Raw genomic sequence first — 25,326 nt, 5'->3', positions numbered from 1 at the left:
GGAGTCTTTCCACTTGCTCCCTAATACAGGTGAATGCTGGCTCCCTTGGCTCTGTCCACTTCCCTGAAGGCCAAGCCCTCATCCCCCGCCCCCAACCCCCGTACAGTCTTCCCCTCTACTTTTCATCAAATAGTCGTGATAAGCTTTGAGAACTATGACCCTGCATCAGAACTTGCCTTTAATAACCTCATCTGTCTTAGCTTTTTGCCACGAAGACGAAATCCCCTAGATAAACACCTCAAGGGAGAAAAGGGTTAATTTGGGCTCAAGGCTTCAGAGGTTCCCCTCCAGTGACCAGCTGGTCCATTGCTCTGTGGTCACTGGCAAGGCAGGGACATCATGGCAGCAGGGAATCCTGGAGAAAAGACATTTACCTTATAGGAACCAAGATACCAAGAGGAGGAGCCTAAGAAAACTGGGGAGAGGGAGGAGGAGAGACAGAGAGAAGGCAGAGGCATGCTCTGGGTAACCCACTTCTTCCAACTCAGCCTCTCCCCATGGCTCCTTCAGTTGTGAGGTCATCAATGTGCTCACTGAATTCGCATTCACGCCATGGTGATGCCTGTGTTCTCGCTCAGTGTCAGGACCAGAAGTCCAGGCCTAGCCTACCCCTTGCTCTGAAGTCTGCCTACTGCATCCACAGTTCTGTCTGACACTGACTTGTCTTGACCTGTCTCTCTCTCTCTCTCTCTCTCTCTCTCTCTCTCTCTCTCTCTCTCTCTCTCTCTCTCTCTCTCTCTCTCTCTCTGCACTGCACACTCCCATTTCCTTTCGCAAGGCAAGGTTCTGTAGTCATTTCCTCCTCCGTTAAAACCTTCCACCTTGGAAGGAAGCTCCCTGAAACACGCGGTGTTAAAGGGGAATGGATGAACAGGATATTGGAAGAGGAAGGAAATACTCCATGATGAAGTTTAAACTTAGGAAGTAAACAGCCCAAAGGAGCTTCCAGAAGTCACTGAAAAAGACCAGACTCACTAGGCCGCTCAGGCCCCCATGTACACAAGCAGTAAGGACCGACTGAAAACCCAGGAAGAAGCAGACGCCAGCCAAGGTGCCTGGCAGAGGCTCAGACCAGCACACACTCTCCGACCTGTTTGGCCATGAGCACGTTGTGCAGTGTGGTCTAGAATTTCAGCTTTAGTGAGTTCTTACCCATGCTGGGATGGGTTTTGGTGATGTACAGCAGCTGTTTCTCAGGCATATCTGCTTTTGTCAGTCAGCTCAATAGTACTCACTGGCTCACCAAGCTGCCAGCTCCCTCTCTGGTGTGAGGAGATCTCTGTTCCCACTTCCCCGTGAAGAGTGTTACCCAACAGACACGTTGCTACCATCCCTCTGCCTCAGGCTTCCACTTCAGCATCATTCAGGTGAGACTTCTCTTGCCACTGTAACAAAATCAGGGATCCCATTTTTAATTCTTAACATGAAAGTAGCAGGTTCCCCTGTGGAATTTTCATACCTGTTTGGTTTTAGTTGACCTTCCCATCCCCCTTCTCCCTGTCCCTACACCCCATCTTAGAGACACAAATATGTTGTTACACATTGGATAATATTTGCTCAACATCTTCTGAACAGACACGTAAGTGGACAGAGAGCTGGCTCCTGTGAGCATCCAGATCCTTAGCCCTCATTCCCTCATGCCAGCTCATACCCTGGCTACCACCCAGACACATCTGTCTTCTATTGGTCTTGCTCATTTACTAATTTTTCAAAACTTTCAAAGGAGAAAATGCACTTAGACTCGCAATACTTTTTTATTTATTCAGTGGCCATTTCCAGAACAATGATGTACGAGCCTTAGGCTGGAGACAAAAAGTCGGGGGTCACTGGCCTCATTCTCAGGGATCTTCTATCTCTCCCAAGAACTCCAATTGCTACTGCAGTGACGTCTCTCAGCAGGCAATGTGTGACTCCACTCAGCCGATGCACATTCTTTTTAAATGGTAGCTATGTTTGTCTGTGGCTTGCACTGCCTCAGTTTCCTCAGTTTCTCCAAGGCCTCTGAGGATACCACTCTTATCTACAGGTCGCTTGCCTTCAGACAGAGGTGACAGGCCATGAACACCTGAAGCAACACTGCACATCGTGAGCATGTGTCTTCAGTTTTCATCCCTCCCTGACTTTCCGTCTCCACCCCTCCACTGCTCCCAACCCCGACCTGAGTGCCAGTCTCAGAGTCAGGCATGGGATTACAGTGGTCTTCCAACTCAAGTGTTGTCTTCCAACAAACCAACTGAAAGTGACACAGTCTAGTATCCAGCTAAAACAATAAACAGTCTTCCTAGTTCCAGATACCGCGCTAGAGCATTTATTTGCCTGGCAATTATAAGAAAATACTTCAGTGACTCGGTCGGCTTATCACAGTTCCCGAAAGGCAGGCACTCATTTTTCTCCTCCACAAACTTACAGTATAACGGAAGCTTCCTCGTTTTCCAAAGCGGCGATATTATGAGAGAAACAGACTGGAAATCCCCAATGACAACTTTCTTCCAAGAAACCATTTAAAATTATGTAACTAATTTACAGTGGCTGCTAGATCCTGCCTATTAATAGTGCAAATTTGAATTCTAATTCTCCGAGCGAATATCCCAGAAAACAACTCCTTATTTTGGTTCATTGCAAACTCAGCTGCTATCTGGCGGTGGGACGGTAACTTTGGGCTCCCCTGAGGTGCGAGGGCAGCAAAGTGGTGACCCTTGGTGATGCCTAGTTCCACAAAGTGCAGCATGAATGCCATCCACCGCCCAGAGCAGCTCTGCCTGAGCATTTGCACGGCCCTCACTTAGCACCAGCCGGTCGCCAGGAACACCATGTTCTTCCTGCCTCCAGTCACATTTCTCCTTCCCACGTGACCATCATCGCTCATTGGTACTTGAACTTCTTTTCATATTATCTTTCTTTAGAAGGCTTACTCACTTTACTGGCTTGAGCCATAAGAATAATTACACAGGAATCTTAAGTTTCAATCATTAAAATCCCCTGGTCTGTGCTTCCACCTAGGGCCATGTTGTTTACAGATAATGATAATGGTAATGGTGGATTTGACAGCAAAGGTTGTAAGGATAGTAATAGTAGTGCTGGTGACAGTGTTGCTATTGCTATAGTAATGAGTGCTGGTGACAATGTTGCTGTGGTAATGCGTGATGGTGACAATGTTGCTATGGTAATGAGTATGATGTGGCAGTGTTGCTATGGGAATGAATATGATGATGAGATTGTTGCTATGGGAATGAGTGCTGGTGACAATGTTGCTGTGGTAATGAGTGATGGTGACAATGTTGCTATGGTAATGAGTATGATGTGGCAGTGTTGCTATGGGAATGAGTATGGTGGTGATAACTATGGTTGTCTAGTTAGGGCTACTAGTCCTGTGATAAAACACCTCAGCCAAAACAGCCTTGGGAAAAAGGGGTTTATTTGGCTTACACAGCATGAATCACAATCCATTAAAGGAAACTAAGGGAGAAACTCAAGACAGGAACATAAAGGCAGAAACTGAAGCAAAAACCATGGAAAGGTGCTGCTTACTGGCTTGGTCCTCACAGCTTACTCAGTCTGCTTTCTTATAGCACTCAGGACACCAGCCCAGGGATGACAGCACCCACAATGGGCTGGGTCCTCCCACATTAACCACTAATTAAGGAAATGCCTGGCTGGGCAATGGTGGCACACGCCTTTAATCCCAGCACTTGGGAGGTTGAGGTAGGTGGATTTCTGAGTTCAAGGCCAGTCTGGTCTACAGAGTGAGTTCCAGGACAACCAGGGCTACACAGAGAAACCCTGTCTCAAAAAAAGAAATAAAGAAAGAGAGAGAGAGAGAGAAGAGAAGAAAAGACAAGAAAAAAGAAAAAAAAAAAGAAAGGAAAAGAAAATGCCCTACAGGGTTGTCTACACCCCAGCCTTACAAGGGTATTTTCTCAATCGAGGCTCCTTCCCACAAATGACTATAACTTATGTCAAGTTGACATGAGAACTAGTCAGTACGATGGTGATAGTGATGGTGATGGTGATGATGATGATGATGATGGTGATGAGGAGGAGGATGAGTGAGGAGGATGAGGATGGCTATCGTGAGGGTAAGAATGGTGGTAGTGGCGATGATTACAATAAGTTGTCAAAGGGCTGAGAATAACAGACTGTTAAAAAGAAAGCCCTAAATGCAGCAATAACAACACACTCGAGTGCACACACACACACACACACACACACACACACACACACCATCATACTCCAGGAACATCACAAGGGAGGGGACAGAAGGACTGTTAGAGCTGGAGGAAAGGGTGACATGCCTTGGCCTGCTTTTTCCAGATGTTTACCACGCCATTGCACCCTTGAACACTCAGCAGCTGTGATTGTCACACAAGGCCTGCACAAGACCAAACTCATCAATGTTCAGTCACAGAAAGGATTACTGTGGGCACAGATGGGCTGGTGAATCTCTGCATTCTTGCCAGTGACCTGTCTCACACCAATCCTTCCCCTCTGTCATTTCTGTGATGTCTACTCCTCTCTTGCAGAAAGGGCCAGGTTCGAGGTCAGAGAGGCATCTTATGTGCCCATCACTCCGCTACTCTCTCAGGCCTCTGCTCACCTACATCTGGTGCAGACACAGATGTTGGGTGGACACTCATCCCCAACCATTCGAGGACTTGAGGCCCTGTACCATGACACACACACTTGTCCCATCCCAATCTATCCTCCCAGGCAGTGAGAGGCTCCAAGACCTTTCATTTCCCAAACAAAAGTCCATTCCACCAACAGCACACAAGTGGAGTTCATTTGTTTGTTGTTTGCTCTTTGTTTTGTGCCCTGAGAGTCATACAAATTCCTGTAGTCCCCACTGCTTCTTCCACCTTTGGGATGTGTTTATCTGCTGCCCTCTGGTGTGCCCCTGCAACCCATTGTCCTCCCTTTGCCTGGTGTCTCTGTGGCTGGTCCTCTAGAGTGAGCGAGCATGTTGGCATGCAGGCCTGTGATCATTTGACATCCTCCCTTTTCTAGAGCCTGCAGGTTCTCTGCTTCCTGCTCCAGTCTCTTTCTGAGATGCATTCAGATGTTGTGTTTTTATATGTAGACTCTTCCAGAAGCAGGAGCACCTGACCTCTGTCTGATCTCTCTCTCTCTCTCTCTCTCTCTCTCTCTCTCTCTCTCTCTCTCTTTCTCTCTCTTTCTCTCTCTCTCTCACACACACACAAGCATACACACTACACACACATACACACATGCATACATATACACACATACAGACACACACATACATTCACACACAGATACATACATACACACAGACACACATGTATACATATACATACACAGACACATGCACATACATATATATGCATACATTCACACACAGAGACACACACATACACAAACATACACACAGATATATACATACACACAGACACACACACACACACACACACACACACACACCATCTTCCTGTACCTGGCTCTGATTAGATTACACAGAAGCTCTGAGGAGATCAGAAGAAAGCAACACCTGCCTCCATTGCAGGCTTCAGTGTCACCATCTACCTGACACCGCACAGCCCTACTGTGTCATCTTCATGAAGGCAGACGCTCAGCATGGCTGAACATGCTCAGTGTGTTTGGCAAAGAACAGCCAAGTGGAGAAATCTGATGTGGGCATTCGTGTTCATGTGTGACCTCCACCCGCCATCTAGTGGAGGAAGAAAGCAACTTCATGCCTGTATGCTTTTTCCAGGCAGTCTGGGGGCAGCAAAGGAGCTGGCACCCAGGTCTGGAGGGGCACCCCTGTTGTCTTGCCAAGCTTTGTTTCCTACAACAGGTGTTCCACTGTGCAACAAAATCATGCATGTTGGGGAGAGAAACACCAACACAGAGGAAGAAAAACCTATGAGGAATGAAAGCTCTGTGTCTAGTGGAATGAGAGAGATCACCCATGTGGTCAGACAGGGATAATCCAGGCAGATCTTCTCTGGGGTCCGGGGTCAGATATGTGTGGAGGCTTTCCATTAGAGACAGAAATTTCATATTTCATATGTCCTGGGCCAACTTGGAAGAGAATTGGAGGCAAGCTAAGAGAAATTGAAATGAGTGTCAAACGTAAAATTGAGGAGCAATGATAAATGATAGAAATGAAAAGATGCCCAACACATGAAACCACAAAGGGGAATATTCAGTGTGTACTGGTGAGGAAATAAAATAAAACTAACTCCCGAGTGTGTCCTGGAGACAACCTGAAGACGGTGTTCCTCAGAGACTCACTTACCACCTAGGCTTTGAGTTAATTTGAAGCAGCACCCCTGCCCCTGCCCTCACCCCTAGCAAGAAGCTGTGCTAATAACAAGCACATGGCCTTGGGGGTTCTTCTTGAGCTGTCACTCTGATGAAGGCCACCTTACACTGAAGGGTAGAAGCCCTCCCTATGTCGGTCCCTACCTCAGCCTGTACCTTGGCTAGGAGTGTACCTTGTACCTTGTACACTCCTAGGAAGCTAAGAGGATTTGGGAGTCCCAGGGCACAGACACTGAAAGCTTAGTCTGAGGAGGTGTCTGAGACTCAAGGTCTTCCTCACACGAGGCTACCCAGGTGCACAGGTATGACTGAACCATGAAACCACTCAGGGCTTCAGGAACAGCAGTCCTGCATGAATGTCTGTGTACTTCCATAAACCTCAAGAACCTGCATGGTTTCTGACCACACAGGATGGTCATAGGACAAACTGGCTGTCCTATCTGGAAAACCAGCAAGAAGCAGAGACCATGCATTTTCATTCCTGGGATGCCCATACTCCTGATTGCTACTGCTACAACTCTAAGCCACATTCCAGGTACATACAAGCAGCTGGTTAATGGCCCTGTGAGCATGACTGTCAAGCCCGTTCTTGAGAGAACCTATGTCCCTAGAACTCTGGAGATAGAGGCAGAAGGATCATGATTTTGGGGCTGGCCTGGCCTGCAGAGCCATAAAATAGCCATCACCACCACCACCAAGAAAAGAACAAACAAACAAACAAACAAACAAAGACCAAAACAAAACAAAAACCCTGCCCCCTACCCCTTGCCCCCAACTACCCACAAAAGGCTAGCCACCAGAAACTGGGCATCCCAGATAGCTTGGATAGCTTTTATAGGTGGTTCTTCCATAGACACCCCATCAGCTCTTCACTAATAGGTGTTAAATAGGCAAACAACTCTGTGTCAACCCGAGTCAGGCTTGATCAGAGTCTATCTGAGGCCTACAGCTCTGTGGGCAGGAAGCAAACTCTAGCTACATTTGGCTAAACAAAAACAGTTGGTAGAGCACTTGCCTGGCATGCATGAAGCCCTGGGTTTGATCCCAGGACCACAGGACATAAAACAGGCATGGTGACCTAAGCCTGCCATCCCAGCACTTGAGAGTTGTGGGGGGCAGAAGTGCAAAGTCATCCTTGGCTACGGGGAACCTGAGATCATCCTCCTGGGCTACATGAGACCTGTTCACGGGACAATGGTCTACTTTCTCGCTAACCTAGGGCTTCTTGCATGGCAGGCTAGCACTCCCTCAACACTTCCACGTGCATCCTTCCGAGAAATAAAACACATCTCCTGGTGCGCATGTGCATGTTTATAAAAGACAGGGGAGGAGCAATCTAAAGACCTTCTGGAAGACAACTGAATGAGACTTGGAAAAACCTCATCAACTTGGCTAAAGGTCTCATGTTTTGTGTTGGTTGAAGTTCTTAAAATGCCTGTCATAACATCATTGACCTCAGTATGGAGACCCCGAGTAAGTGGAAACTGAGTCACACATGCTTTCTCCTGTATGTCGGTCTAAGAAACATGCTTTGGGGCCTCATCAGGGGACCTGGCTGGCAGGCAGCCCATGGAGATGCCAGTGTCTGCCCCGGTCAAGGCAGAGTTCAGCCTGCCTCAGTGGCAGGAAAGGTTTGTGAACTTGGGCTTTGGGAGAGATGTAGCCCTCCGTGGTAGGGGGAAGCATACTGCATCCCCACTATGGGATAGGAATGACAAACAGGAAGTGGGCGCCATTAACACTGGCTCCCAGGCTGTCCTGTGGGCCAGAGTATTGTATAAAAAGAGGCGACAATGTCAAACAGTAGAAGGTGCCCAAGGCTAGCTGCACAGTGTATGATTGGGTGGTTTGTGAATAGTGTGATACAGTGTGTCAGGTCACATGACCATTTCTACATTCCGACATGGAGAAGAACTGCAATTAAGGCGAGGAGTCATGTCACCTCAATGCACTCTAGAAAACCCCTCTGGTGGCCACACAGGTCAGGTGGCTCTCCTCAGAGGCCACCGAAGGGGGAAAAATCAGGAAGCTGTAGCAGTGAGGGAGGGACAGCGAGTTCTTAGGACCATTCATCAGTTGCTGAAAGATGCACACGGGAGTGTTCACAGCTAAGGGTTGGGAATGAGACTCGGTTAACGGAGGTTTTCCTGGCACGCATAAATCCCTAGGTTAGCTTAAGCCAGGCGTGGTAGCAAAAGTCTGTAATTCCAGCACTTCGGACATGTAGGCAGAAATAAATGAAGTTCGGGATTGTCTTTAATAGGGAGTTTGAGGCCAGCCTGGGCTACATAAAACAGCGTGTTTCACCAAAAGAAATTAAGGAACAGTTGAAAGTCTGTAACACCTAGGATCATCGGAAATATTCAGACCAAGCAGTGGTGAAGGATAGAGGCCATTCTCCAAAATGCAACTGTTGAATCTGAGTGATTGGGAGTATTAGAGGGGGGGGGCGGGGGAGAAGGGTATGTGTATACGTATGTACATACATATATACATACATACATACATACATACATACATACATACATACATATATTTCCATAGAAAGGGCTAGAACAGAGTGCAGGATAATTGGGAGAAGTAATCATTACATTTGCCAGCCACATGGTCCCCGACAACTTCAAAAGGAGACAGTTGGCAAACTAGTGGTGGGAGCGATCCCATCTCAGGAAGCTTCATCTGAAGTGTGGAGAACTAGAGAGGGTTTGGTGGAAGAGGCCCCATCAGCACCAAGTCTGTGGCAAGAAGATGGCTTGAATGCACCAACACAAGCGAGGGAAGACCCAAGCAGCATCACGTTTCTCAAATTCATGTCTAAGTCCTGGACTTTGACCAGCAGACCCAGAAACACTTCACTGAGCCAACCCCACTCTCTCCTTAGGATCATGGCAGCTGAGCCAACCCCACTCTCTCCTTAGGATCATGGCAGCTGGTGGACCTTTTCTTCCAGAAGCTTCACTTTGATTGGCATCTAACAGTAGCCAACAAGGAGTCCTGGGACCTTTCTTGTGGAGTCTGACAGAATATGCTCCTGATGCACTCCCTTTGCTCATATCAGTGACCCTGCTTCCCTCAGAAGGACCAGTGCTTTGTTCTGCTTTAGTCTTCCAAGAGCTTCTTGAGTTTCAGGACTGCCCCAGGGATGTGAAACTAACCCCGGCCTCCAGGTATCCTCCATTCCTCCCACGCACATCCTTACACACAGAACAGCCCCCGCCCCCCTGACTGGCCCTCATCCACCTCTATGTGTTTCCTTTCTTGCTCCACTTTGAGCCCAGAATACACGCTCCTTTTTCTTTCTCCTGTGTCAGCATCTATCAGTAGTTGGCTCACGGCAGCCAACGTGCCCAAGTTATAACATTAATCTATTTCTGTATACATCCCACAATTCCAGTGGAGGAGAACTCTAGGGAGGGTGAGACACCCCCCCTTCCCTAGTTTTCTGAGCAAGATTATACAGCATTTCTCAATAATGAACTAGAAGCAGCTCAGGGAACCAGCCACCTCCATTGGCAAGCCATCCTACTGTCCCGGATGACTTCCTCGTGATTCCTGATCCCGGGCCTAGGCTGCGCTGCTAAGCCAAGCAGACACACCAACCTCAAAGCCGAGCTCCAGGCACTCCAGGACTTTCATGGCTGCTACCAAGTTGTGTGAGCTTTGTAAACGGCCCTCTCATCTGGCTCTCCAAGCCCCTCCCTCTTCCTGTGACTCTGGAAGAGTTCAGGAAAGGTGAAGGAGGGTGGTAAGAGCACTAAGTGGAGGGGACTGTCTTTAAGACCTAGATATTGCCCTGCTGCCAAGTGATCCAGGTCTCTTTTTGTCCTTTAGAAGTTGAGTCAGAGGCTCACTCTGATGCTCTACTCTTGCCAAACCAAGGACTTAACATGGGATCCTACCCATCTCCCTCGGCAGGAACGAGCCATCGCTATCATTTGTGCATCCGCACATACCCAGGATACACACACACACACACACACACACACACACACACACACACACACACACGGAAGGTCACCCCCGCTGGGAGTACCTGACGTGGTGGGTGGAGCCTTTGAGAGAACCCCCCTGGGTGGGGTAAGTGCCCCTGTGAAAGAGGCAGCAGGAGCTTCTCCCTCGACCAGGGGATGACACAGCAAAGCCCACCACTGACACAGAGCAAGCTCCAGAAGTCTCTGGTGCCTCGCTCCTGGATATCCCACACCACCCAGACTGAGAGCGGTGAATCTGCTACCTTAAAATGACCCAAATTAAGGTGCTTTCTGATGAGGTCCAGAAAAACCCCTCAATAAACTCATCCTCTTCCAACGTGGGGAAATCTAACAAGCTGTGCGACTGCATGCTCCAGTCTCTGAACAGACACAAGCTTAGGACGACCTCCAGAGAATCCTATAGGGATATGCAGTCACACGGGGACTCGGTGACCATCAGCTGGCCTCCTCCCCTAACTCCCAATGGCCAAGGAAGAGCTCGAGCTTCAGGCCAGCCATGGCTGCACATGTCCTCACCATTGCACAGAGGGACAGAGAATGCAGGGCTCCCATCTCTCTAAGCAGGGAAAATGTGTATCTGGGATGTGACCACAGGAGCATCAAGCCTGTGATCTGTCAGCTTTTAGAGGGACCTGGGGATCCAGGCCAAGCTTGGCTCTGCTACATCTCAGGGCCCGTTGCAGTTCAGCTCGGCTCAGCCTCAGCCACCCTTGAAGTATTCCATTCTCCTTACTGAGCATGCTATCCTTGAATGAACCAGCCACCCAAGGATAGGGCAGTCCAGAAGAGCCACACCACAGAGAGGGATGCATTTCCTCTGCCTAATCCTGAGGCCTCTTAGGAAATCCCTCAAACTGACAATTCACCTTGAAGCACAGCAGGAGTGGGTGCAAGCAATGTTACTCACAGCTCTGTGCTTAGGTGAGCCACGTACAGTCAAAAGTCATACCCAGGACTTGCCCATCCATTTTAGGGAGTGAGCCATAGTACATCTTTTACCTTTAAAACATACTTTTGTTAGGCATCTGATGGTCAGACTCCAGATTTTTATTACCTAATCAAAAGGCCAGAAGCCCTAGGCCACCATATGCCCAATGTCTGGCACAGAGATTTCAACCAGGGCTGGCAGCACCCTGACCCAGTCCCCACACATAGCTGTAAGTCCCACTTCACCAAGGGCCTGTCTAATCTTGCTTTAAGTATTAAAGCAGAGCATTCATGCTCAGAAGTGCAGCAACCATCGAGATGCGCTTTTCACTAAAAACAGAACAGAAGAAGGGATATCTGGAATCCACAAAAGGCTGGAGGTAGGGCTGTCCATTTGGGCCTCTCTTTTTAATGAATCATCCTACGGCTTTATTGTAAAACTGTACAAATAAAAAACCAGTAACATTTAGGCTTATGTTCAGCTAATAAAAAGAAATGACCACAGGTCAAAACAGGCTGTCGAATGATGTAAGTAAGCCACCTTCTAAAGGAGGGGCAAATGTCTTACAACTCCAAGATGTTTTTATTTATTTCAAATTCCAATAGAGTGAATATATTTTATCTAAATACTTTTTAATCACACAGCTGTAACATTGAATTATTTTTCTCAGAAATAGTTAAATACATCAATCTAGTTACAAATTCTAATATAAAGAGTACAAAATATAGCATTATAAATTGTGTTTTTAAAAAGAAATACAAACTCCATGGGTTTCTGCATCTTCCCGCCTCAGCTTAGCGGAGTTGGTGAAGAAGGAGCAAGCTGCTCGGGCGGTCACTTCACGCAGGCATGTCCCAGGGCTCTGCAGTGTATGTTAATCATTAGTGTCAAGAACACGTCACCGGAAGGCCTGGTCTGTGGGGGCGTGGTTGTTTGTTTTGTTTTTTTTTTCTCAGTGAATAAAAGTTGCATTTAGAAGTTGCCTGATTTATAAGCATTAACACAACAGAGCATCTTCTTTAGGTGCTGGCCGGGAGGGGACTTGTCTTACAGGTCCAGAGAGTTTCCTTCCTGGGGACTTGCAGCCACTGTCGGACCTGGAAGACACCCTCATCACCCAGAGAGGTGTCAACCCTCCTGATTCCCAGGAGGTGAAAAGATCACTACTGCCAGCCCCCGGGATGCCCGAGGTGGAACCGGTCACCTGTAGAGCATAATTAAAGGAGTGGGACTCCAGTCCCAGCGGCCCAGAAGCTGTGGTGTGCACACAGCAGCCAAGGGGGAAGGGGCACCCCTACAGCCCACCGGGACAGCAGAGCTCTTTTAGTTTTATGGAGTAGCTTTGTGCTGCCTGGAACAACTTATTTCCAGAAACCAGTGTCTTCCTGGGCTTAAAAAAAAATAAATAAGTAAATATTGGGAAAACTTCTTAAAATATCTTTTCAGAACCAAAAAAAGCAACGTCCACTTGACTTGGAAATTGTACTATGCAGGAGAGGCTAAACCGTCTCCGCCTAAGTCTGAAGAGACCTCCCAGGACCACCGAAGGGAGAGAAGGCGCAGTGAGCGCTCCCCAGAGGAGACAGGGTCCGCAACGAACTTACTATTAGTGAACTTAAACCTTCATTCTCAGAATGAGGAATGAGCAAATCACCTGAAATATCCTAAGAAACTCCGTTATGTGTAATGTGTACTTGACATGAGGAAAAGTGTAAGAGAAGACACGACACACAGTAAAGCAGGGGCTGGTGGGGGCTGAGATGGTGCGAGTGAGTGAGGCAGGAGTCAGAAGAGCACGGGTGGAGAGGGCAGGGGACACACGGAGCGGCTGCAGTGTAGACAACCAAACCCTTTATTGTCTAAGTTACATTAGATGCAACACTGTAAAAACCCCATCAGGAACAAGGAGACAGAAGATTCATAGAGGTAGTAGGAAGTCCGTAACAGTCAGAAATGTGGAAATTACCACGGGAGGAGGGAGCAAAGCAAAACAGATTGGCTAAATAAATAAGGAAACACAAATCATATTAAATACTATTGTTTCACTGACACAAACAAATTAACAAACCAGTCCAATACTGATGGCCAGTGGGACAAAGAGGCCTTGCACCAGGCCAGCACATAGCTGGCCCCAGAAAGAACTGAGCCAGCAACAGAGCTGGTCCCAGAAGGAACCAGGCCTGCACACAGCCGATCCCAGAAGGAGTGAGCACTGGGGAACCTCATGGCCTTGTGGCTACTGGAAAACTGTGCATCTCTGTGCTTCGAGGGGCAGGCAGGTCATCCTGTGATTGGCTGCTCTCCAGGCAGACGCTCGGCTGCAGGGACCTCAGGCACCCCTCTCTCCCCATCAGACCCTGGGAAGGAGACTCACCAGAAGCCAGACCTTCCAGTTCTCAGTGCCAAGAGCAGCTTCAGACACAGGAAAAACGCAGACGACACCTTCGTGTCCCTTTGTGTACAGAATTGTTTAATGACTAAAACACAGAAATAGATGGGCCAAATCACAGGCTCTGACATTCCTAACTCTCACCTTCACTTTCAGCCAAGGAAACAAAAAGCCAGGGAGTGCAGAAATGATGGGGAACCTATCAAAACGAACAAACACCATCGACAGAAAGGTACTATGCTGCCTCAGGCGGAGAGAGGAATGTGTCTCTGCAACCTGCTCCAAGTAACGTCTCAGAATGATCGATATTCCCAAGCACTCTGACATGGCAAGCCATTCTCATACATACCTGGTGTAGGAGTATCAGGAAAAAATAAGTAAAAAAAAAAATTATATATACATATATATGTATATATGTATCTGCTAGCCAGTTAACATTGCATTGCTTGCGAGTGCAGCAGTCACCTGAACGGTCAAGTAATTAAAACAGTAACAAATAGAATCTGGAATCAAACATTAGCTAACAATAACAATAACAATAATAATAATAATAATAATATAATAATCCAACAGATCATTAGAACAGAGAAGCCACACGCCAGGGTTCATGTATACATGTGTGTTTACAAGTCTTTATATCAGAAGCCCATTTCCTACAAAACCGCACTGATCCATTACTGGGTTAAGTAAACTGTCGCTCTCACCAGTATTAAAGGTTACGATAATTTCTGTACATGTAAAATTATTGCTTTTTTTTTTGAAAAATATATTTAGCATGCTCGTCTTAATCCATTTCCTGCCTTTACAAAATTTCACAATAAAAAAAAAACTAGTAAAGCTTTTGCAAAAAATTTCACAGAACGTTTTCATTCAAGGCAGCGGTAATTTTTGATAATGCATAAAATCATATGTGCAAACATCTGGAACTTGCAGAAGTATCGCCGTCACACAGGGTCACAGCAGCGGGGACAGGAGCCGCTGCTACCCGTGGAATGCCGTTCCGGCCGCGCACGTGCGTGGGTTCAGAGCCTCTGCTAGGGCCTTCACCCCACTGCAGAAACGTGAACTTGCGTGACTAAGGAAGAGGTATATAAGCCGTCCTCGCCCTCAGGCCTGGCGCCCCCATTAAGCTGTGAACAAAGTCACTCGTCCAGTGGTGCTCACCAGGCCCGATGGGAAAAGACATCTATTTGCTGGGGTGATGCAGGGGAAAGGTTGGGGTGGGGAGGAGAGAGGAGGTTCCAGAGCACTAGCACCCTAATGATCTAGGGCCCCCCAATCTGCTCAAGGATGTTTCTGCCATCACCATAACAGGCCCAAACTGGGAGGATTCGGTGGCTTAATCTGTTAAGACATGGAGTCTCTCTCTGTGAGCAGTTTGCAGAATGTAGCCCTGTTACAAAAAAGGTCCTGAGAATAAAAAAGACATCTGCTCCTCTTAGTGTTCGACTAATGTTCCTTCCCAGAGCAGATTGACATGTTCCCACCTCTGCAGTGTTTCCTGAGCCAGACACAGCCCGGAAGGTGAGAACACAGTATGGCGGGGCGTGAGCAGCTCAGAGCGGGGCGTGGCCAGGCTCCTAACCATGAGCAACCCAACGCCCTGCCTCACCAAGCTCATCTCCACAGCACTCGAATACCACCTGAACACACCTCTGTCTCACCTACTATTTTAAGTACCCACTGAGGCAGGGAGGGGCAGTAGTGCAGACCCTTCCGCCCCCCACATCCTGACAGCATCATCTGTCCTAAGCACTGGATGTCCACACAGTGCTCAGCTCTGCACTCCATCCAAACACACCAGTATCTGTTTTCCAGTGTCTCATGCCTGTCTTGAGTAATACAGACTCCTTGAGCTCCTACTGTGCCTGCCGATACCACCGCTTCTCATGAGGAAACACAGGCCATGGTTGATGAGCACATACATGTGTGTGAAAGAGCTACACAGAATTCTAGGCATAGCATCTTTGCTGTCCCTAAACATTGCCGAGGGAGGCATCTCCCTGGGCTGCTCTACCGCAGTGGCTCCCAGGTCTAGGGTATCTGGTCAGGAGACCCTGAGACCCTGGATCTTCTGCCCCAAAGTGGCCATGGTCACTCCTGGGAGCCTTCCAGTCACCCGTGAGGCCACAGTCAACACTATCACGGGGCGGGGCGCTGGAGGTGTGTCTCTAGGTCCCCTTTCGGAGGGGGCCCGCTGGCACAGTCCCTGGGGTAGTACGGTCTCTCCCCTGCAAAACAAAGAAAATAACAGGCAAGTTCAGTTGGCTTCTAGTCTCAAGAGCATTTACCCTGCTAATTTTCTTAGCAAGACCCAGAAACACGAGGTGCAGTGAGGCCCTCCGATTTCAGGGTGGCTGGTTTTCCACCAGCATAAAGTACTTTGCTTTCATCTTACTGCTTTCCACAGGAGCAGCTCGAGAAAACCATCCTCTGGGCTCAGAAAGCATCAGGCGTCAGGCAGACAGCAATGGTAGGCTTGGCTCTGAGCAGAGGCTAAAAGTCAGCCAAATGGGAAGAATGGGGGTTGAAAAGCACATGTCTACGGTACAGAGTGGAGTGCACATAAACAGAACAGTCCACATCAATCGGAGGGAACCTGAGAGTGCTCCCCTCCATTCTCCCAAACAGGTCCCGCAGCGGAGAAGCAGAAGAGCTGTGCTATAAGTCACGTGAGCTGTATGTAGAGTCCTGCTGAGTGACCGAGTGCATTGGTGTTTGAACAAAGTCATGTCTCAGCTGAGGACAAAACAACGTGTCAGGATGAGTGTCTCCTAATACCATCAACCTAGCTAAAATCCTGCAGAAGGGGAACCAGCATGCATCCACAGAGCACACAGCCCATAGGAAATACTAATCTACAGCCAGGCCCGTGGGAACCCTAGGAACACGCAGGAAGGAGAGCTGGTTGGCATGGTGAACTTAATGTTTCTCTTTAGTTAACATTTTCAGAGAAGTATTAAACAGCTGGCCTCACACACAATGCCTACTGGTCAACTCACAGTCAGAAATATTCTCAGAGAGTGTGTCTGAGAGGCAGTGCAGCCAGTGGCTGAAACATTAAGTACTGTACTATAGCATGTACTTTGTTGTAGATTTTCAGGCTTTGTAGACCTGGGATAAATACTTTGAAAACGTTCTGAGCCATGCAGCTCTCAGCCGTATGTTGGTGGAGGGCCATTCTGTCTTCTCTGTCCTATCCCAGGACTAGGTCCTATGTCCTGTCCAAAGGTAGATGTGTCCTGAGGCCTGTAGTGCAACAGTCTATGCAGACTCCAGATACTCACGACCCCTCAGCCTTGCATAGATTCCTCTGTCTTGGAATCTCTGGTGGTGTGTGTTTGCTGTTAGGGGGTGTTTATGACTGATTAAGACCAAGCAATCCAGAACTGCAGCTTATTTTTATGGGAGCTTAGAGCCCCCATGTTCATTTGTGAACACACCTAGAACTAGTATTCTAGAGGTCTGCTGCTTCTGGCTCTCCACTGAGATCTCTGCCATGCAGCATTGGTATGCAGTAGTGTCAGATATCCCTCCTGGTCTACAGCAGGAGGTTCACCCTTACCTAGACATCCCTCCTGGTCTACAGGAGGAGATTCACCATTACTTAGACATCTTTCCTGGTCTACAGCAGAAAGTTCACCATCTGCCCGAGTTTGTTACTTCTTTAAATGCTGCTTCCCGCTCTTCAGATCAGTGAGTGGCTGCACTGCCTCTCAGACACACTCTCTGAAAATATTTCTGACTTATACTGTGTGTTGACCAGTAGGCATTGTGTGTGAGACCAGCTGTTAATACTTTTCTGAAAATGTTAACTAAAGAGAAACATTAAATACATCTTTCCCTCACACTATAAGAGATGGGTTCACATTCCTCAATTCAGAAGAGTCGTCTAAGACCACTGATTCATCAAGACCGTCAATGATAGGACCATAAATACAGTTTCCCTTGCAGGGATTCAAAGGAATGAGTTAAACACAGAAGACAGATCTACAATGATAGTCTGAGCAGATCCAAGTTGCTTCCTCCTCCAAGGGCTTGGGAGCAAGCTTTGGGGACACTGGGTTTTGCTTTTCATGCCTGTGCATTCTGAGATGAGTGTCAATACTAAGATAATGTCTAGAGCTGGACAGATGAAATCAGTTTCCCCTTCTTTCTTCATAGGACAAGGGACCAAACTATGCAGTCATGGTTGTGTGTGCTCAACATGCACAAAACCCAAAGGGCTGCACATGAGACAAGCCACAGAGCAAGGCCTGTGGGTGCTAAGTCACTACTGCACACCAGACTGGAGGCCTTGGCTCGCCCAGCTGGCCAGCAGTCAGCAGTGGCATTCAGTGAACTTGGGAGCTCGCTCACATCAGTAGAATGTTGTACTTGGAGAAACAAATGATGTCTCAAGGACGCTAGTTTGATTTTATGGTTTTATGAATAAGAGCTTCAACTTACATTAGCTATGAGATTTTTTTAAAAAACAATCTTTCTTTGTAAAAATTTTTTTAATGACTTATCTATTTTTATTTTATATGCCCTGGTGTTTTGCCTGCATGTATGTCTGCATAAGGGTCTCAGATCCCCTGGAACTGGTATTACGGACAGCTGTGAGCTGCCATGTGGGTGCTGGGAATTAAACCCCGGACTTCTGAAAGAACACCCGGCACTCTTAACTGCTCAGCCAGTTTTTTCAGTCCTAGCTATCAGAACCTGATGCCAAAACCCCACAAACACTGGTGAACATGGGCCAAAGATGCAGATTCACAGACCCACTGGAGTAAGCAAAGGGTGTGGAGTGGGTGCCTGCCATTTGCTTTTACATTTTTGCTAATTTGATGAATGGAATTATTTCTCCAGCTTAACTGTTTTAAGCTAACACTTAGAATTTATAAAGAATAAATGATTAATCACGGTCTTTAAAGTCTGACGGTAAATCCAAACAAGTAAGAACACTGTATTTCACATTACAGCAAAACTCTAAACTGGGGGTGGGGTTAGGAGGTTGGTTCCAAAAGTACTTACAACGTCTTCCCTTGAAACACTTTAGTGCTTGTAATGTGCTTGTAGCTTGTGCTCATGTGGAGTGGAGGTCAGAGGGCAGTGTGCAGGAGATGGTTTGCCCCTTCCAGGCTTCAGGATGGGTCCTAAGGCTTTCCAGCAAGCACCTCATCCAGCAAGCACTCGCCTGCCAAGCCACCTCACCAGCTGCTATTTTAACTTATAATTGTTTAACAATAAAATAATGATCAAAAACTGTTTCTGTGAAATATCAGACAGGCTTACCATGGGGCAGCAATAATACCCGCACTTTAACAAATAATTTTTCAAAAAGTTTTTTTTTCTAATGGCAAATGCTGAGGATTACAGAAACCTAAACATGGACATGATGCAGCCAACATCTTTAAAGAATGAATGCCAACTCTCCCTGGAAATCTGGTTTAGAATACTCTTCGTCCCTTGAAGGTTCTTCTTCAACAAAGATGTGACAGTGCTCCTAGAAGGCCTGCCTCCCTACAGTGCCCTCCCGTGGAGGTGGCTCCTCAGCTCAGGAGCCAAGACCCAGCAGAGTTTCCTAAGTTTGTGTTTTTATCTTGCTTGTTACAATTCTTGAGAGACAGTTAAGACGACAGGCCAAGTGGTCACAGCTGCCTTCTGCAAACTCATTGCATAAACTAAGTTTCAAAGCTCAGCCAGAAGCCACCCACCTCCTGTTAGAGGCTATGGGCCTCACAAAGAGAGGTTGGTGACCTGGGACAGGCTTACAGAGGACATGTTCAGGGAGAGACTACCATCAGACACATCAGGAAACTAGGTCCCTCACTCCTCCAAGTTCATATGCGAGAGGGCCTAAGAGGTGACAGTGGGCAACCAATCACTTCTGAGCCCTGCCAGAGCCCATGCTGGTTCAATCTTGTCACCAGAAACTGCAGCACACTGTGAGTCTCTAAATCTGATACGGGAAACTGAAATTCTGATATCCAAAATCAGTACGCACTAGTCACTTTTCCAGTTGCTGAGTCAAAATACCAGACTAGGCAACTTCGGAGAAGAATGGGATCTTGACTTACAATTCAAGGGTACAGTCTACAGTCGCAGGGAAGTCTTGGTGTCAGGAGCTTCAGGGAGCTGTCCCAGCATGCTCTATCAGGAAGCAAGGAGAAGGGAGGAGTGGCTGGAGGAAGAGACAGCTCGAAGCTTGGTTCACCCTGTCTATGCAGGCCAGGATCCCACCCAGGACTTTGCCTGGTGCCGCCCAGAGTTAGTGCTGCCCCCCGCCACACCTAACCTTCTCTGGCTACGCTCTCATAGACACACCAAAAGCTGTTCTCCCAGATGACTCTAGATCCTGTAAGGTGACAATACTAGCCATGACAGTTGTTCTGTGGCTCTCTATACAAAACCTCCTTGCACCAAGAGGCAAAAAGAGCTACTGGGGCTGGGCAGTGGTGGCGCACACCTTTAATCCCAGCATTTGGGAGGCAGAGGCAGGCGGATTTCTGAGTTCGAGGCCAGCCTGGTCTACAGAGTGAGTTCCAGGATAGCCAGGGCTACACAGAGAAACCCTGTCTCGAAAAACCGAAAAAAAAAAAAAAAAAAAAAAAAAAAAAAGCTACTGGGAATGCCATGTCTGCAAGACTGCTCAAGTCAATGATTCTCCTGGATTACAGAGAAGTAGCAACTGGTCTCTCAAACAAAGCAAACTCAGCACACACAAACCCACCAGCACGTCCTGAAAAGACTGGGGGAAGTGAAGACAGAGGCCCCCAGGCTGTTCCGTAGCACAAGCTCATACTGACAGCCCCGGTGGGAATGGGCCTGTCCACACAAAGACAAGCAACACGCTGTGGTCTCTATGTGCACTTGTGCGGCTGGAGTTTTCTCCCATTACTTAGACAACTGTCCGCTGCTAGAGTACCCGGCAACAAAGACTCCCTTACAGTGTGTGTCTCCCGTGCCAGGGGTGGGGTGCCTCCCAACAACCAGCACCACACAGGGGTGGAGATGCACCCCAACCACAGTGAGACCCTTCTCCTCCCACTCTGCATCCAATAACTTACATTATTCACACCTCAGTGCACACTCAGCTGGCTTCGAATAAGTTAGAGCTGACGGCAATGAAACATAGAGGCTGCTGCTGATCTTTTCCTCCGTTACCTGCTTACCAGAAACTCCTACTGGCGCTGCTAAGAGGCTTCTTACACAACATGGATTTAATCTGGAAATGGGTTCACTCCACTCCCCTACCCAGGCCTAGGGCTGAGGAATCCCTCTCTTTCCTTGTCCACTACCCAACATGAATATTGATAAGCTGGTGTCAGGAAAACTCTTTGACGGGGCAACAATATACATTGCTGGCATTAATAATAGCCTAAGTTAGTTCTAGATTAACAGGTCCTAAATTCACAACTGCACTTGTGAATAAACCATAACCACCAACCAAGGACTGCACATGGAGGGGTCTGATTGTTTTGGCAGCATGTGTACAGTAGAGGATTGCAATTTGATCATCAATAGGAGGAGAGGAGCTCGGCCCTGTGAAAGTTCTGTGCCCCAGTGTAGGGGAATGCCAGGGCCAGAAAGTGGGAGAGGGTGGGTTGGCAGGCATGGGGAGGGGAGAGGCAACAGGGGTTTGTTTTTGTTGTTTTTGTTTGTTTCTTTGATTTTTGGAGGGGAAACTGGGAATGGAGATATGTACATGTAAATAAAGAAAATATCTAAAAAAAAAAAAAGAACCAGGAGGAAGGAAGAACACAGCTAATGCCCCAACTTATCAAAGATGTGCTCTCCTGACAACAAAACTCTCTAAGACTCTTACAGTTCCAAAATACGTTAACAAAATGGGATTTCCATAAAGACCCAGAATATTCTATGAAAAATCAACAAAAACTACTTTCCAAGGTGGGGGGGGGGTGGCGCTGGAGCACATGATCTTAAAAATGGAATTAAACCGACTAGGTAATGTAAAAGAAGAATGAGTCAAGCTGGGTTAAACCCTGAGGCCAGAGCCACTTCCATCCTTTCAGACAAGAGCAAATGGGTGCCTCGGGGCTGGGTCCACTCTAGCAGACTGTCTGCACCAGATGACCCTGAGCTTGACAGTAAGAGGAGGACGGCAAGCAGGGTAACAAGACAGCACCAAGTTCAGAGACAGAGGTCACATGAGCATCTTGCTCTGTCAGAACCAGGAAGAAGTAACAATTAATATAAATACTCAGGATAAATTAAAGTAACTCTGGAATAAGCCAGCCCACAATCTCGGTAGGTAGTAGATAGTAGAAAGCGTCTATCTTCAGGTTCCCCTATGAGTACAGGCTGGGGAAGAATTAGTCACACCAAGTGGGGTCACCAGTTCTAGGAAACTGGCTGGGTACTGGCAGATCTGCCTGGTTCACCCCGCTCCATCAGACACACTTAGCAAATGTGGGCCTTTGGTAGCCTTGGAGGCGGCATGTGGGCAGGAGAGCCTAGAAGACACTCTAGCTGTGACACCCAAAAGCAGTCCTCTAGTCACATGACCTCCTGTCACTGCATCCCGCACACCTCTCGGGGGACGCTTCTGTAGCGCAGGGCACTTAGGTCTGTTAGGACGGCACTAACCAGATGCCAGGAGCAGGCTCTGTGCTGAGCAGCCTTCCCATTCAGTATTCAGGAGAGATTATATTCACTCGAAAAACTTTATCACTACCACAGAACTGCTTTACATCTTTAAACGACAGGTTTTTACTGAAATAAGCTAAAATAATCCCCCAAAGTTCCTTGATGTGTCACTACAGGTCGTAATCCTTCCTTTCATTTTAGAACATGGTACACTTTGGGGCCAGGCACACAGACCTGAATCCCTAGTGGTGTGAAGGACGAAGACAGTGAGAGGGGTGGAGGGTGGGCAGAAGGTCCTAGACAGCGCAGACTGTCAGTCTAGGATGACAGAAAAGAAACCTTGAAAAGCTGTTTGGTCCCCAGAGCCACACTCTGAACCAAGCACATCACGGGGCTTTGCTACATCCTGTGCACAACCAGTCATTCGCTAGAGGTGTTGGGGGCAGTGCACAGGTGTGCAATACTCAAGGGCCTTGTGTTACCAGGTCACCTTCCTGCTGTGAAACATCAGGTCAACATGTTTGAGACACATCTCTTACAAGAGAATCCAACAGTGCTCTTAGGAGGCAGGATGGGATTCAATTCACAGACCAACTTAGACCCGCACACCGTGGAAAATAACCAGGACTTGTAATGGATTCATCACTACCCGTTACCGCCAACTCCCCCCTTCCTATCAGCCACCATGGGTAGGGCTACAGCAGCTGATGAGCTTCATGGCCTCCTGCTTTCTGGTCACCCACAGACAGCCCTGGCTGACATGGAATTAGTCCACTGCCCACATCACACACGGGTGCTTCGGAGAACCCTGTGCCCCAACTATTTGCAGATACCACATTGACAATCAGACATGCAGCATTGGACATACTTGTTTAGGGGCATCCGTGGAGGCTGTGTGAACGTCAGAATCTCGTGGACTGTCACACTCAAACACCACTGTGGGAATAAAGGATCTGTTAGCAGAGAGCCGATGGGATCCCTGAGCATCAATCAAGGAGTCTGTTAAGGGTGAAGGACTTTCGTCCACGCACAGAGCACCTAGCGTGCACCTGGAAAACTCCAGTTCCTCGTACTTAGAGTGAGAACCCTCAATAACAGATGCCTTGGGCCACTAGCATTCCTGACACAGATGCCACATTGTGGAAAGCAATCACTAGCAACATCAATTATCAGTGTGTGGGCAAAGGGACCTGTCTTCTGCTCTGCTGATCACTCGGCCTCTGTCACTGGGCAAAGGCTGACTTCTGTGGATGTATGTATCACACTGCTAGACAGTGCACCCATCTCACTAAGACTCCTGGCTCTGTCGTTACACACAGGTAGCCTGTACAGGACTCGGGCCAGATTTATGCAGAGGTCTGGAGGTGTTACAGGACACCGCTGATCAAACAAGGAGTCTTCATACACATATCCATAGACTAGCTCTGCCCGTCAGGGTAGGAGTCACTAGGCCGTGAGTGAGAAGAATGACGATGGTGGCACCTGTAACTCAGTAGTAGCATATCCATTTCTGAGGTCAACTCTCTTTAAAACGAACATACGCAAATGAGTACTTCTCAAACTAAACCAAAGAGCCATGCCAGGTACTGAATTGAGGAGACTGAGGGTCAACTGAGAGGTAGGCAGATGACACAGTAAAGCTCTGGCAAAGCTGGAACCTAAATATGCCCAGGGTGACAGGCAGTGCCTAGCAGAAAAGGCTCGGTGCTGTTTAGTCAGCCTCACACAGCCTGGAGTCACATGGAAGAGAGGCTCTCAGTAAGGAAATGCTTGGGTCAGGTAGGCCATGGGCATGTCGGTCAGGCAGTATCCTGATCGGTATTGATACAGGAGGATCCAGCCCACTGTAGGAGGACCCATTCATAGACAGTTGATCTTGGGCTATCTAAGAAAAGCTATTCAAGCATAAGCCTGTGAGTCAGTGAGCCAGAAAGCAAGCCAGCAAGGGGCATTCCTGCATGGTGTCTGTCTTGAGTTCTTGCCTCAATGCTGAATAAACCCTCTCCTTTCCCAGTTGTTTTTGTCATAGCATTTGTTACGACACCAAAATGAGACTAGAAAATACCCCCGGCTGCCCTCCCCCAACACACACACACACTTGGCACTGGCCAGTCACATGGCACAGGGCTGTGGTACCTGTGTGTGCCCGAAGGTGGGCCCTGAGTTGGCTGGCCTGGTGGAAACTCTTGCCGCACTCCACACAGACAAAGTCTCCCTGGCGGGCCTGTGTCCGTGGTGTCCCTGTTAGTGATGTCCCTGTCAGTGATGTGGTACAACATGGAGAAGAAGAAGAAGAAGAAGAAGAAGAAGAAGAAGAAGAAGAAGAAGAAGAAGAAGAAGAAGAAGAAGAAGAAGAAGAAGAAGAAGAAGAAGAAGGAGGAGGAGGGAAGGGGAGGGAGAGAGGAGGACATCATTAGTCTGTCCAACATGTCGGTGTGAGAAGCCACCAGTGGCTCAGCTGACAGGCCATGTACACAAGGCTGCAAGGACACATCAGTTACAGTGGGTTAAACAAATGCCCTAGAAACACCCGGGGCTGGTGTCACTGCCAGACTGTGTGCGCCACCCAGATGTCACTGGGCTCTGTCAAGCAGTAACAAATGAGAGTGACATCAGTGTCACACAGATGGTCTTGAGATCCAGGAAGTGACCAGGACCAGAGCTCACTGTGCCCACAACTACACTCCCAGTACAGATGCAGAGCAGCGAACAGCAGCCACCCCACTATGGCCTCCTACATATCTGCCACTAGCACTGGGAAGGCACGGAGCCTTGGCTGGAAGCAAGCAGCAGACGGTGGCCCCCACTGAAGGCTGTCCATCAGCAAGGCAGGACAGAGCAACAGGCACCCTTCTGCCGTAGCCTGGGTCCTGGGCTTCCCTCAGAGCCAGGAGCAGCATGTGGCTTTGCCAGGAAAGGGCTATCGAGGACTTCAGCCGCCCTTGATTCCCTCCCCTTCCTGTAATACCTGTTGCAAGGAACCCTGCTCCAGTGTGTGTGTCATCTCGGTAATACAATGGAGCGGGGGCAGGAAACTGGAACTAGAAAAGGTATCTTTCTCTGTGGCCACAGTCCTCTCTCTCTGTCTCTGTCTCTGTCTCTGTCTCTGTCTCTGTCTCTGTCTCTCTCTCTCTCTCTCT

The 25,326-nt window shown here is 48.1% G+C and overlaps 1 protein-coding gene and 1 long non-coding RNA gene across 17 annotated transcripts in view; one reads left to right on the top strand and one right to left on the bottom strand.

Annotated features, from left to right (window-relative positions):
* The first annotated feature begins 497 nt into the window (after nucleotides 1-497).
* Nucleotides 498-2,292, top strand: LOC116087750. Of its 2 annotated transcripts, XR_004117615.1 has the most exons (3): nucleotides 498-1,367; nucleotides 1,767-1,943; nucleotides 2,027-2,292. It is a non-coding gene; the product is annotated as an uncharacterized LOC116087750 (long non-coding RNA). The 2 variants fall into 2 exon arrangements; XR_004117616.1 differs by lacking the exon at nucleotides 1,767-1,943.
* Nucleotides 2,293-11,721: 9,429 nt separating this feature from the next.
* The window catches only part of Znf516 (zinc finger protein 516), a 103,346-nt gene continuing 89,741 nt past the window's right edge, over nucleotides 11,722-25,326 (bottom strand). For 11 of the 15 annotated variants that reach the window (XM_031366168.1, XM_031366172.1, XM_031366162.1 and 8 more), the window contains exons 4-6: nucleotides 24,323-24,442; nucleotides 23,055-23,122; nucleotides 11,722-15,825 (exon numbers count right to left, since the gene is read on the bottom strand). In XM_031366168.1, coding sequence (XP_031222028.1) covers nucleotides 15,766-15,825; nucleotides 23,055-23,122; nucleotides 24,323-24,442 — 248 coding nt within the window. In that variant the 3' untranslated portion in view covers nucleotides 11,722-15,765. Of the gene's footprint in view, nucleotides 15,826-19,656; nucleotides 19,730-23,054; nucleotides 23,123-24,322; nucleotides 24,443-25,326 lie in introns of all 15 variants that reach the window. The other 4 variants (XM_031366174.1, XM_031366175.1, XM_031366176.1 and 1 more) reach the window with 4 other exon arrangements.

The sequence above is a fragment of the Mastomys coucha genome, unplaced genomic scaffold, assembly GCF_008632895.1.
Source record: "Mastomys coucha isolate ucsf_1 unplaced genomic scaffold, UCSF_Mcou_1 pScaffold13, whole genome shotgun sequence".
NCBI lineage: Eukaryota > Metazoa > Chordata > Mammalia > Rodentia > Muridae > Mastomys > Mastomys coucha.
Note: the sequence above shows the minus strand (reverse complement) of the source record. Positions and strands in the feature narration are given on the sequence as shown.